Here is a 13,220-nt window from a genome sequence, read left to right as displayed (position 1 = left end):
AAAATTCCACCCAAATATTCCGATGGGCGGGACCATGAATTAGCGACTGACTTATTTAATATTTACTGTGGATGATGGTGTGGCCCAACCTCATCCAAGACGGTGTGGCACATGCTACCTTGATGCATGTATTTTAGATCCGCTAAGTCTATCCACTTTTTCAAAATCATTTTAGGGCATAAACCAAAAAGGATAACATATCTAGATCTTAGGTTGACCATTCTATAGGAAGTGGCGATAGCAGGCTATGCCATTAAAAACTTTTGGAAAAACAAATATCAACTTGATCCAAAACTTTAGCAACCCACAAGAAACTTTCAATGGTAAATCGCTAATTTCTTATGATATGGTCCACCTGAGAATGGGATCTCATTCATTTTTGTGATCATTCTTTAAAATGATCTGGAAAAAAAATTAAAAAATTAAAATGGACGGCGTAGATTTAAAATACACACATCAAGGTAATCCCCACAGGGCCACACCTAAGTCGCTCACATGCTCCACCACATACCGCCTTCCCAGGTAGGCTTCACCGCATCCTATCACTATATTTTAACATGTGCCACGGCACGTGATGGGCATTTTTGTCATTTATGAAACAAAGCATGTTCCAATATGAGAAAACTAATGGATGGCACAATTAATTTATATTTATTGGTGAACTCGTTTAATTATTGGGATGTGGGAAGCCGATTCCCTCCTGCCCTTCGCTAGACGATCATCCGTACTGGCAGGGCCCACCTTAATGTATGGTTTTTATCTATGCCGTCCATCATTATTCCATATCATTTCGGAGTATGAACCCCTAAATGAGTCAGGTCCAAAGCTCATCTGGACCACAACAAAAGAATCCGTGGTGTTAATGACAGTCAGCGTTGAGACCTTCCTAGGGTCTACCGTGATGTTTATTTTCCAGCCAAATTATTCATAAGGTCATATGGACCTGGATAAAGCGAAAACACAAATATCAGCTTGATCCAAAACTTCTTCAGCTGTTTAGAAGTTTTTTATGACCGGCGTTCAATCCCCACTTTGTGGTCCAGTTGAGCCTTGGTTCTGTCTTATTTTTGGGTTCATGCCATAAAATGATATCAAAAAATAGATAGACGGAGTAGATGAAACCCATACATCAAGGTGGTCCCTATATAGCATTGTCTGGACGAATTATCTTCCAGCGGGGCCAGGAAGCAATCCGGTTCCTGAGATGTGATTGCTACATTAATCAGGTAGCATTTTGTAAAAAACCAATCAAATGGTTGAAATGCTTCCTCCGGATAGATTAAAAAAATAAAAAATAAAAACCATAACCTACTGAGATTAAGATAACGTATAAATGGCCCGGGGTGATCAAAATGGACAGAGACAACCGCAAAATTCCAAAGCATCCATGTCTCTTTAAATAATCGAACGGTTGAAATGTTTCCATCCAACAGTGTTTTGTTTTTTTTTTGGTCATATCCTATCGATATTAAGATCCATCGTATAAACGGTTTGGGTGATTAAAATGGACCAAAGACAATTGAGAAATCCTAAATCATCCATGTCCCTCTAAATAATTAAACGGTTGAAATGTTTCCATCAGAGAGTTTTTTGGTCATACACCATCCATATTAAGACCCATCGTATGAACGGTTGAGTGATCAAAATGGACCCAAGACAGCGGCCAAAATTCCAAAGCTTCCTGCTGCAAAATGGAGGGATGCCTTTCAAGCATCTCTATTTTTTACGTGGCAAATGTCTAAGGCAATCACGACTGTTGATTTGTCAGCTACCTCGTTAATGGATCATAACCTAGCGATCTTATGGCCCACAGTTTAAAGCCACCACAATTACATGATTGTAGCCACTAACTAATTTTGATTGAATTGTCAAAATTAAGGACAACCAAAGGATGGCTGAGATTAACTGTTTAGTGTTTACTTTTCATCACGATCATTCGATCATAGTTGCAACTATATGTACCGTATTGATTTATCATATCCACTATCATGTGTACAGTGGAAGGTAGATTGCACGGAACGTTGGTGGGCATGGATCCACTGAATCATTCCTCAAATTTAGATGCAGGCATTGGATATGGTCATCTTCTCCCTACGAATTGCCTGCGACTCTTGGGGCCCACCTTGATGTTTGTGAGAATCCACCCCGTCCATCCGTTTTGCCAGTTCATGTTATGATATCCCAAAAATGAGATAGATTTAAAACTCGGGTGAGACATGTGATAGGGAAAAATTGGGAATTAAAGGCTTCACGGTTGAAACATTCGTGGGATCACCGAAGTTTTGAATCAGGCTAATACATTAGTATTCTCAGTTTCAGTTCATTCCAGTGAGAACGAACTTATGAAAAGTACGGTCTGGATGGCATTTAAACATCACCTTCGACCCTTCAGAAGGTTCCAACGGTGGGTATTTTGGAAGCGGATTGGCTGGTGTACCACACAGCAGCTATATAGCTGATGTATTGACGTTAGCAAGTTCTATGGGTCCCATCATGAGGTATTTGTTATATCCAAACCATTCATCCATTTGGCGAGCTCATCTTAAATCTTGAGATGAAAAATAAGACAGATCTAACTATCAAGTAGACCACACTGCAGAAAGCAGCGGGGAATTGAATGTCTACCATAGAAACCCTTTCGAGGTCACTGTAGTTTTGGATCAATATGAAATTTGTTTTTCCTCTTCACCCAGGTCTTTTTGAACTTATGATGGGCCTAGGGGTGTACATCGAGCTGAACCGAGTCCAGTTGCCTCAGCTCTACTCGGCACGGCCGACCTCAGCTTGAACTCAGCTCGGCTCGGTCCTCAAGCTCGACCAGCTAACTCGGTTAGGTTCGGTCAACATCTCAGGCCAGTTCAGGTCGAGTTCAAGCCAAGATCGAGCTGAGTTTTTCTATGCGGCATTTCCACAAACACCCGGACTGCACCTTCAAAATCCTATTATCTGTAAAATAGCAGTAAAGGTTGTTAAGATATTTTATCAAATACCTTCCAAGCAACATTTTTTTTTTTTTTTGCAAAAAAGGTATTTGTTTCATATACATACCTTTCTTGCCACCAGCCACACTTCATTGAGTCATTTCATCAAACAGTTGGGGAATAATATCAATATCAAAGTAACAGGGTCACCGAACTAGTTCGATTCGAGTTCGATTCGAGCTGGGTTTGATCCGAGTCGAGTCGAGTTGGGGCAACTCAAATTCAGCTCGAACTCATTTTTGAACTCAAAAAATCTGCTCTACTCGGCTCGAACTCAGCTTTGAACCGAGTCGAATTGAGCTTTTTTAAGTCGAGTCGAGTCAAGCGAGCTAACAGAGCTAGCTCGGTTCGTGTACACCTCTAGGTGGGCCCTACAAATTTTTTAATTGTGAAAATCATTATCCCACTACTATTGTGGTGTGGTCCAACTGATTTTTTGATATGATTCATTTTTTGGATAATACTCTATAATATCTTGAAAAAATGGATGAAAGGTATGGATATAATAAATACATCATTGTGGAGCTCAAGGAGCCACACCAATAGGCCACACCAAAAATAGCAGTGAGGATGATGATGTTCACAGTTAAAAAATTTTCCAGGCCCACCATAACGTTTATTTTCCATCCAATCTATTAATAAGGATACAAATACATGGATGAAGAGGAAAAAACAAATTTCATATTGATACCAAATTTCTATGACCCTGAAAGGGTTTCAATGGTAGAAGTTCAAAACCCTACTGTTTTTTGCCGTGTGTTCCTATTCATCTTTACATCTGTCTTATTTTTTGGCTCAAGCGTTAAGATGAGCTCATGGATGTACAGTTTGGATATAACATATACCTTATGATGGGACCCATACAACTTGCTGAGTTAATACACCAGCAATATAGATGGTGTTTCGTACACCAGACAATCTGCTTCCTTCTTCCCACGACACGTACTCACACCAGCTATATAGCTGGTGTTTGGTACACCAGCCAATCCGCTTCCGGGCTTTTTTCTCCCCCACCATCTCGTGTTGCGTGCAATCTATATATTCTGTTGTTGCTTGCAATCTACATTATTATTGGAAGGGGATTGCGTACTGAGTAACTCAGTGTACCGAGTAAACTATGTGGGGCCCACCATCATTCGTGCATTGTATTAACTCCATTCATCCGTTTTATTATATAATTTTAAGGCTTTAAATAAAAAATTAATCATATCCAAAGCTCAAGTGGACCACACAACTTGAAACAGCGTGAATTGAAGTCTACCATTGAAAAGTTCATAGGGCCAACAGAATTTTTAGATCAAGATGATATTTGTGTTTTCCTTTCATTTATTCTGTGTGATCTTATGAACAGTTTGGATGACAAATAAACATCAACGGGACCTTAGAAAGGTTTCAACAGTGGAAACAATATTTCCACTGTTTCCTTTGATATGGTCTAATTAAGATTTTTATATACTTCAATTTTGAGCTCAACTGCTAAATTAATCTTCAAAAATGGATGGACGGTGTGGATAAACCATATGAACTTACAGTAGGCCCAACAGAGTTTACACCGCACAATCCGATTTCATTATCATTGGGCACGTGACCTAGCATGAGCCGGAAAAATGATCGGACAAGGTAAATTTTTCACAAACATCAAGATGGCCCCCACCTAGCTACCGACAGCATAAAATAGGAGCCACCAACCCGCATTTCTCAAAGGAACGCCGGTTGTGACGCGAACAGAGTATCCCTAGTTACTGAACTCTATAGCGCTCACTTGTGATGTATGTGTTTTTATCACGTCCGTTTTGCTAGCTCATTTTTAGTCATCAGCCTAAAATCGAAGCAAGTATAAAACTGAGTAGACCATGTCACAGAAAAAATGTGAGGTAATAACATTCACCATTGAAACCTTTTTAGGGGCCACTGTAATATTTACTCGCCATCCAACATGTGCGTAAGGTTACACAGACCTCAAGGTAGGAAAAATGGGTATTCAAATAACCCTGTTTCCTATCATGTGGTCCACCTGAGATTTCGATTTGCTTGATTTTTAGACTGTCCTAAAATGAGCTTGCAAAAAGGGTGAACTGGTTGGATACATACAACACATGTACATTAAAGTGGGCCATGGTCAAGACCCCACCGAAGTCAGTGTTCCCCACCTTCCTCGGATCCCCTCCCGATTGAAAGTCTTGTGACGGTTGCCAGGAATTTATATATTTTTAAATGTAATTTTTTTTTTCTTCAGTAGTGATACAGTGGATCACCCAAGATCCGTAATTTTATGAGTCCATTCCGGAATTTTACAAGTCCATTTCTCCATGCTAAACGGGCCACAATATGCACAAATCAGATCCGTACATCTAGTGGATTTTATAAAGGATGGCTCACGTTTTAAAATTCACACTTTCTGCACAATCCTAGCCGTCACTTTTCTCCATTTTTTATTTTATACCGATGGCCACCGGTTTGATGGCCAGAAACGTCCGTCATGTATGTTTGGAAAATACATTGATGGTACAGATTGGTACATCACCTGCCCATGTTCACCTTTTTGTTTCGGTAAAATGAAATTCTTGAAAAATAGTTTTTTTTTCCCTCTAAATAATTTACCGTGTGGTGAGAGAGAAATCTCTTCTTCCATCGATTTTATCATCTTAAATTTCATAATAGTGAAATTCTTTAAATTTCATATTAGTAAAATTATTTCCCACTGTTTATCTTTAATAATAATAATGATAATAATACTTCCTTAGGAAGTAAAAAGTCAAAGGCAAGCAGCTTATTGGGTTACTTCCTACGCAAGTGCTAATTAAAGTCTTGTCACTGTAAAGTGAGTGTTTCTCCTAATTTATTCTCAATTAAAACACATTAGCTATTTGGGAGAAAGGAAAGTTGTCAGCATAATTTATCCTTGCTCTTGCACCAGTGGTAGACTCTCAAGAGTTTCAACACCTGGTCAAGGGTTCGAGTATCCATAGGTGGTGAAATCCCACTACGGTGTGAGTGCCTGGGGGTGTGTGTGCACGTCTTAAAGTAAAAAATAAAAAATAAAAAATAAAAAATAAAGAAGAATAAGAAGAAGATGCAATCTAAGATTATGCTCTCCAAAGTAGGCTACTTAAGTTATGATACTGATATTTGACTTGGACTAGCTATTCTCAGTATTCTATTCCTCATTTGCCAAACTTATAGAGTAAAGATAGTTTATGGCACATGCACGGAGCTAATGCAAATAATGGCATATGTGGTACATGTTGGTATCACATGTGAACATGCATTATAGTACTTGAACAATCACACATATAACATGTATGATGCATGTGCACAGGACACTGTATTCTGTGTGTATCAAATTAAAAGTAATATATGTGATGCATGGGAACAAAACGCTATATTATGAGGGATAAAATATTTAAAAAAAAAAAAAAAAAAAACAACGCGGTTAATCCAAATATATCAACACTTGCATTATCTATTACATATACTGGTTGACAAATTTTACAGCGGAGATCAACTTCAATAATAGGATGGATAAACCTTTTAAGTAAGAGATGCTTTGCATTTCAACACTAGAAGTCCTGGGTTTGAGTACCAATGTGTTAGTAGATTGAGATGTTGGTTTTACCCTAACTCTATTTTATGTACATGCTAGCGCATGGCATTCTTATTCTTATGAATAATTAAATTGCTCAATCTACTAAAATAATAAAATAAAAAAACATTATATTCGTTTAAAATAGGGATAAGCTACATTTCCAGTTGTACGGCCTACTTTAAGTTTCAGATCGGAGACCGGATTTGGTGAGACCCTGACCTCGTCCAAGACAGTGCAACCCTTACTGCGGATAGAGCTGAACACGAGTCGAGCTAGCTCAAGAAACTCGCTCGAATCGACTAGGCTGAGCTCAATTCGACTTGACTTGCAATATGGTTCGGGTCAAGACAAGCGCCAAAAACTGTAGTTCGAAAAAAATCGAGTCGAGTTTAAGCTTGGTCAAACTCGAATCAACTCGACTTGAAACAGAGCTCAAACCTAAGTTGAACTCGACTCACTCGAAATATATTATATTATATTATATAAGTTTTTTTTTTTTTTTTTTAAAGTAAAAACCCTAAATCTACCCTACCCGACCCTACCCCTCCACTTTCCCTCTTTTTTTCTTTCGTTTTACCCTACCTGAGCATGAGCGAGCGGCAGGTCGACAAACCCCACCACCGGACGAGCCGAGCAACAATGACTGACGAGAGTGACCCCACCTCCCTCTCTCTCTCTACTCTCTCCTTCTCTGATTTGTTTTTCCTTCTTCAAGCCATGTAACATTTTTGATTTTTTTACCTTGCATGATGCAATTGAGTTGGGTCAGGGTTGCGTCAGGTTGGGTTAGGGTTGGGTTGGGTTAGCGTTGGGTTGGATCAGGGCTTGGGTTGCGTCGGATTGGGTCAGCGTCAGGTTGAGTCAGGGTTGGGGTTGTGTCGGGTTGGGTCAGTGTTTGGGTTGGGTCAAGTTTAGGTTGCTTCGGGTTGAGTAAGCGTCGAGTTGGGTCAGGGTTTAGGATGAGTTTAAAGTTTTCTAGTAACAAACATTCTCATATTGTTATTTAGTAGCTTGTAATAACTTATTATGCACTGCCAATGCACCTGTATCACTTCTAACAATATTAATTTTTATCATTTTAATTATTTTATAATAATTTGTAAAATCATATAACTCAACTCAACTCGACTCGGCTCAAATAGCTCACTCAACCCAACTCGGTTAGAATACCTCGCTCGACCCAACTCGATCCCAACTCAACTCAACTCGACTCGGCTCGAACCAACAAGCCAATGTGAGTTAAAGGGGTGAACTGGAAGACCGAGTTAAGCCGAGCTCGAGCTTGAGCTTGGGTCATGGTGCGATCGAGCTGAGCTGAGCTTGGTCTAGCTCGACTCAAACTCAACTCGTGTACAACTTAACCGTGGAATTACCGTGGGACCCACCTTGATGTATGTATTATGCATCCATGCCGTCCATTGATTTTTTCATATCATTTTAGGGCATCAACCCAAAATGAAGTAGAGCCAATTATCAGGTGGACCATACCATAGGAAACAGTGTTGAATGACCATTAATGGCCCACAAAAGTTTTGTATCAAGCTAATATTCGTTTCTTTCCCTTACGTGACATTATCAACAGATTGGATGGTAAATAAAGACCACCGAAACATTAAGGTGTGCCCTAAAATTTTTTGAACGGTAGGATGGTCAATCACCACTATCGCTTATGGTATGGTCCAACTGATAATTGGCTCTCCTTCAGTTTTCGGATAATACTCCAAAATGATCTAGAAAAATACGTGAACACATAATACAAACATCAAGATGGGCTCCTGGCAACCCCACGGTAAGGGCCGCACCTGTCTTAGGTAAGGCCAGTTATCTTCTAATCCGCTCTCTTTGAGAGATTTCTGACAAATATCATGGTGGGGCCACGTTGCTTCCCCTCCTAGTAAGTTCCTATCAAAGGCTATCATCCCAGGTTGCCGGTCTCTTTTTCTAACCATTCTCTTCACGTAATCTCGTTTTTCTAGCGACATCGTTTTCGGTGGAAAATGAGGGCAAATTCATGGAAACGTAGCTTACCAACATTTGCAGAGAGAAATGGAAATGACTAAAGGAAATGAGAAGGACAAAGCATCGATGGCTGAGATACCTCTCCTCACTCCATACCAGATGGGAATGTTCCATCTCTCCAACAGGTCTGTACCGTTTACTTTCCTTCCACGATGTAAGATCTTCCATAAGGCCATGAAAGGCGGACCCAAAAGGGTTTTATTTTGATCAGTTTCACATGTATGGTTTGTTTGATTTTTTGGGTTTTCAGGATTGTATTAGCGCCGATGACGAGACAGAGATCATTTGGAAATGTGCCTCAGTCACATGCGGCTTTGTATTACTCGCAGCGGACCACCAAAGGAGGGCTCTTGATAACAGAGGCTACCGGCGTTTCGGACACCGCTCAAGGGTACTGTTGGAAATGGAAATCATCTTAATTTAATTGTTCTAAATCCATCTACGTATATGAATGGTTGCAATCATCCATTCAGCACACGTATCTTATGAACGCGTTGAAGTGGGCCTTTCTTTTTCTATTTTATTTTATTAAGGTACCCAAACACGCCAGGAATTTGGAGAAAAGAACAGATACAAGGATGGAAACCAATCGTGAAAGCTGTTCATGAAAAGGGGGGCATCTTCTTTTGCCAGATTTGGCACGCTGGGAGGGTTTCTAATTACGGTATTCCACTCCCATCTTGTTGTACTCTCTTTCGCGTGTAAAAGATCTGGACCGTTCATCTAATATAGATGGGCAATTCTACTGTTTTGGTTGTTGGCACTGCCTAACCGGTGAGACGTATGGACTTTGGGCCATCCACTGTGGAGCCTACAGGTACACACGGTCCGGATGTTCCACACTTACCATGCAACGAGGATTTTAGGGCTCTCTCATGAGGCCCCTTTTCGTTTTTTTTTTCTTTTTTTTAATCTGGACTGTTGATCTGATGGATCCCTGCGTGGTGATGGTGGATTCCTCAGCGCATTCCTATGTTGGAAGATCCTAAGCCTTGTCCTGACATGATCTGGCAAAATGGATGGATGGGCCGGGTGGATTTCTCACAAACATCATGGTGGCCCCCACCAAGCTTTTAACCGCAGGAGCTTATCCCACACCACGTTGCTGCAGACAAAAGCTATTTTGGGCATTGTGATGTTTGTGAGAAATTCTTCTTAAAAACTTAAGAGGAGAAGGTAGGAATTAAGTACATAGGAATATAAGCAATACAATCATTCTAGTCAAATACTTTCAAGCTATTAGATAAATAAAATAATTTATAATTATTACTCATTTCCTTTTACATATAATTGATAAAATTAAAATAAAAATAAAAATAGCTCAAGTAGTAGACTGAGTGAAAGATACCTCGTTTCAACACTGAGGTCATGGTATCCATTCCCTAATGGGGGTGGCTAACAATGAAGTGTGAAAACTATCCAACTAACCAAAAATCATCAGGATATGAAAATCTCTTGAGAAATTCAAATTTCAAAAAACGAGATTTGTCGTTGTGGCCATCATCCGTCAGCAGTCTGTGAGCCAACGATTCATAATTTTTTTTATTTTTTTTTTAAAAAAAAAAAAAAAAGAAAGCCAGATGGCCATCCTCCATCTGATCTTTTTCATTTTCAAATCCAAGGCCAAGGTGGTGCAACTGAGGGAGTAAATACACATGTTTGGTTTTGTAGGATTAATTTGAAATATGAACTAATGTGAATTCCCACTAACACAGGCTTTCAACCCAACGGGCAACCCCCAATATCTTGTACGGACAAGCCGGTATCATCTCAGCTGGGACAAGATGGCACTAAAGATGAATTCTCGCCTCCACGTCGATTACGGACGGACGAGATCCCTCGGGTCGTGGATGATTTCAGGATGGCTGCAAGGAATGCCATTGAAGCTGGTAGAAAGCCTCTTGATCTAACCACATTCTCAATTTTGCTGCATGATTAGTAAATGGAAAATTTAGTCCCTTGAATCCTACAGTCATCAACAGGAGTATGTGTTTAATGTAGAGTATCCTCAGGTCCTTGGTTAGTACTTCTGGGACCCTTGTAGTCATCCAGACCGCTGGTCTGATGGACCCCGATACAAGGATCTCCTCAATAGGACAGTCCTAATGATATTTCCGCTGGTGGTCTATACAAAACGGACGGTGGTCAAGAGGGACAAGGCTGGAGAGATATGTTTCTCAAAGCATCACGCCTCATCAACTCCATCCATGGCGGGAGCCATCTGATCAATGGTCTGGAATTAACAAATCATGGCCCCACTTGAACAAGCTGAAAAATTCAAGCATAATACACAGCCCCCTTTTTTTTTTTTTAAATTTAAATTTTTAACACACGCACACACACCCTACACACTCACGCTAGTGGAATTTCACCACCTATGGGTACTCGAACCCCTGACCGGGAGTTGAAAGTCCTGAGAGTCTACCACCCGAGCAAGAGTAAGGACCCTTATGAGTCATCACACGTCGAAAAGAAAGTGGCACACGATGGAGGAATCATGGATTTAAGATCAGAACATCTATAGGTGTATGAAAGTTAAAATGTTGGGGTTCTTTTTTACTGTAGACACAACCTTTTACCTATTTCACCCGCCTCTACCGACCACAAAACTTACATACGAAAGTAGACTCCTCTTTGTGCGGACAACATATTTCGGACAAAACTAACCCTCCTTTTTTACCTGCTTCTTACCTGAACCTGAGCATAACCAAGGGGTATTTTCGTCCGCCCGTACCCTAAAAATCCTCTTCTGCCTGTCCACCCGTCCGGTAGCGAGAAAAATAATTACCCTAAAAAATAGCGTCTACCGTCGTAATTGTTTCAAGTTAGAATCTCTACTTCACACCAATATCTCAACGTAGATTTGATGCTCTGCTTTTGAATACTGGATCGAGTGTAAAAGAAGGAAGTCGGAATTACAAAGTCACAATGTAAATTCTCAATACAAAGATTTGCACCTCTAAGTATTAATCTCATCTTCAAGAAATACTAGTAATTTCTCAATATAAAGATTTACACCTTTTTAAGTATTGAACTTATTTTCAAGAAATGGTAGTTGATATTGTCAAAGAGCAAAATAAAGCAACATGTGAATTCTCATGAATTGAATTATCTTTCTATTCTAGAACAAATAATCCTGTGCTTTCCATGACACTCACACTACTGACGCTCACCCCACATGTGCACTTGAATATAACACTTTAGTGTTAAAACACAAAGTATCTACGATTGAGCCAAATTACCACTCTCGCATTTGGATAAAGATTGTTACCCCAGCTGCTAACCCTGTACGTGCTAGTGGGTTGGACCCTTCATGGGAACCCTTGTTCATGCCTAGATGTACCATGGCTTCGATGGGTCCAGACCATTCATCAAAATTATAAGGCTTCTCAAGCTCAAATATAATCATGTGCATGTGCCAAAGTTTTGACGCACTTCAATGAATGTGCCAAAGGCGCTCAAGCAGCCCTACAACCAGCAATCATGTGTGTTTATGAACTGCCCTTATGCAGATTTGAACCAAGGTCTCGTTTGGCAAAAATACCCTTTCTTACTACCCACATTTTATAAATATAAATAAATTCTATCTATGTGTGTGCATCTGTGTAAAATTTGTTTCTCGTTAAACACAAAAACACAAAACAACAAACTCCTCTCAGAAAAATCGGCATTCAAATTTCTTCCATGTACAGGCTTTGATGGAGTTGAGATCCATGCTGCAAATGGGTACCTGATCGAACAGTTCATGAAAGACGGAGTCAACGACAGAACAGATGAATACGGTGGCAGCTTAGAGAACCGTTGCCGCTTCGCTCTACAAGTTGTTGAAGCTGTTGCCAATGAGATTGGAGCAGATAGAGTCGGTATGAGGCTCTCTCCTTTCACCGAGTTGATGGAGTGCACAGACTCAAACCCAGAAGCTCTTGGTATTTACATGGCGAAATCGCTCAATCAATATGGAATCTGCTATTGCCACATGATCGAGCAGAGGATGGCAATAATAGAGAAGCTTGTAACTCCCCACAGCCTTCAACCCATGAGAAATGCTTTCAAGGGGACTTTCATTGCTGCTGAGGGGTACAATAGAGAAGAAGGGAACAGAGCTATTGCCAGCGGTTATGCAGATCTGATAGCATTTGGTCGCTTGTTCTTGGCTAATCCAGATCTACCAAGGAGATTTGAACTTGACGCACCACTTAATAAGTATAACAGAAGCACTGTCTACATGCCCAATCCGGTTCTCGGTTACACCGACTACCCATTTCTTGAATCTACTACCGATTAGATATTGAATTTTTATTGGTATGGCAGATGTGTTATCTTTGTATTGATGTTGTTTGGGAAGGCTTCTTTCAGTTTCATGGAATATGAAGTGTAGAAGGGAGTAATAATGAAGTTTGGTAGCAGTTAGTGTAGATTGTTCTCCGGCCATGTGAGACACACCGATACTGATTTCTGATAAATAGTACTAAAACTCACCAAGTTTACTCAAAACTCGGTTGAGTGAACTCGACTGGTGAGATTTCAACTCAGCTTGAAATCTCGCTGACTTTTCCTAGACTCTAGAGGACTAGGAAACTTGGTCTTGAGATTAACTCAATCCATGAGCTAGACAGCCTGGATCTTGCACATGT

General features: G+C 40.2%; 1 protein-coding gene across 1 annotated transcript; it reads left to right on the top strand.

Moving 5' to 3' along the window:
• Positions 1 to 8,519: 8,519 nt before the first annotated feature.
• Positions 8,520 to 13,001, top strand: LOC131242795 (putative 12-oxophytodienoate reductase 11). The gene is made up of 5 exons (XM_058241678.1): positions 8,520 to 8,711; positions 8,837 to 8,977; positions 9,120 to 9,250; positions 10,302 to 10,475; positions 12,279 to 13,001. Exons 1-5 carry the CDS (start codon positions 8,614 to 8,616, stop codon positions 12,869 to 12,871), a joined length of 1,137 nt encoding a protein of 378 aa, XP_058097661.1. The 5' UTR covers positions 8,520 to 8,613; the 3' UTR covers positions 12,872 to 13,001.
• The last annotated feature ends 219 nt before the right edge of the window (positions 13,002 to 13,220 follow it).

The sequence above is a fragment of the Magnolia sinica genome, chromosome 4 (genome assembly GCF_029962835.1).
Source record: "Magnolia sinica isolate HGM2019 chromosome 4, MsV1, whole genome shotgun sequence".
Taxonomy (NCBI): Eukaryota; Viridiplantae; Streptophyta; class Magnoliopsida; order Magnoliales; family Magnoliaceae; genus Magnolia; species Magnolia sinica.
Note: the sequence above shows the minus strand (reverse complement) of the source record. Positions and strands in the feature narration are given on the sequence as shown.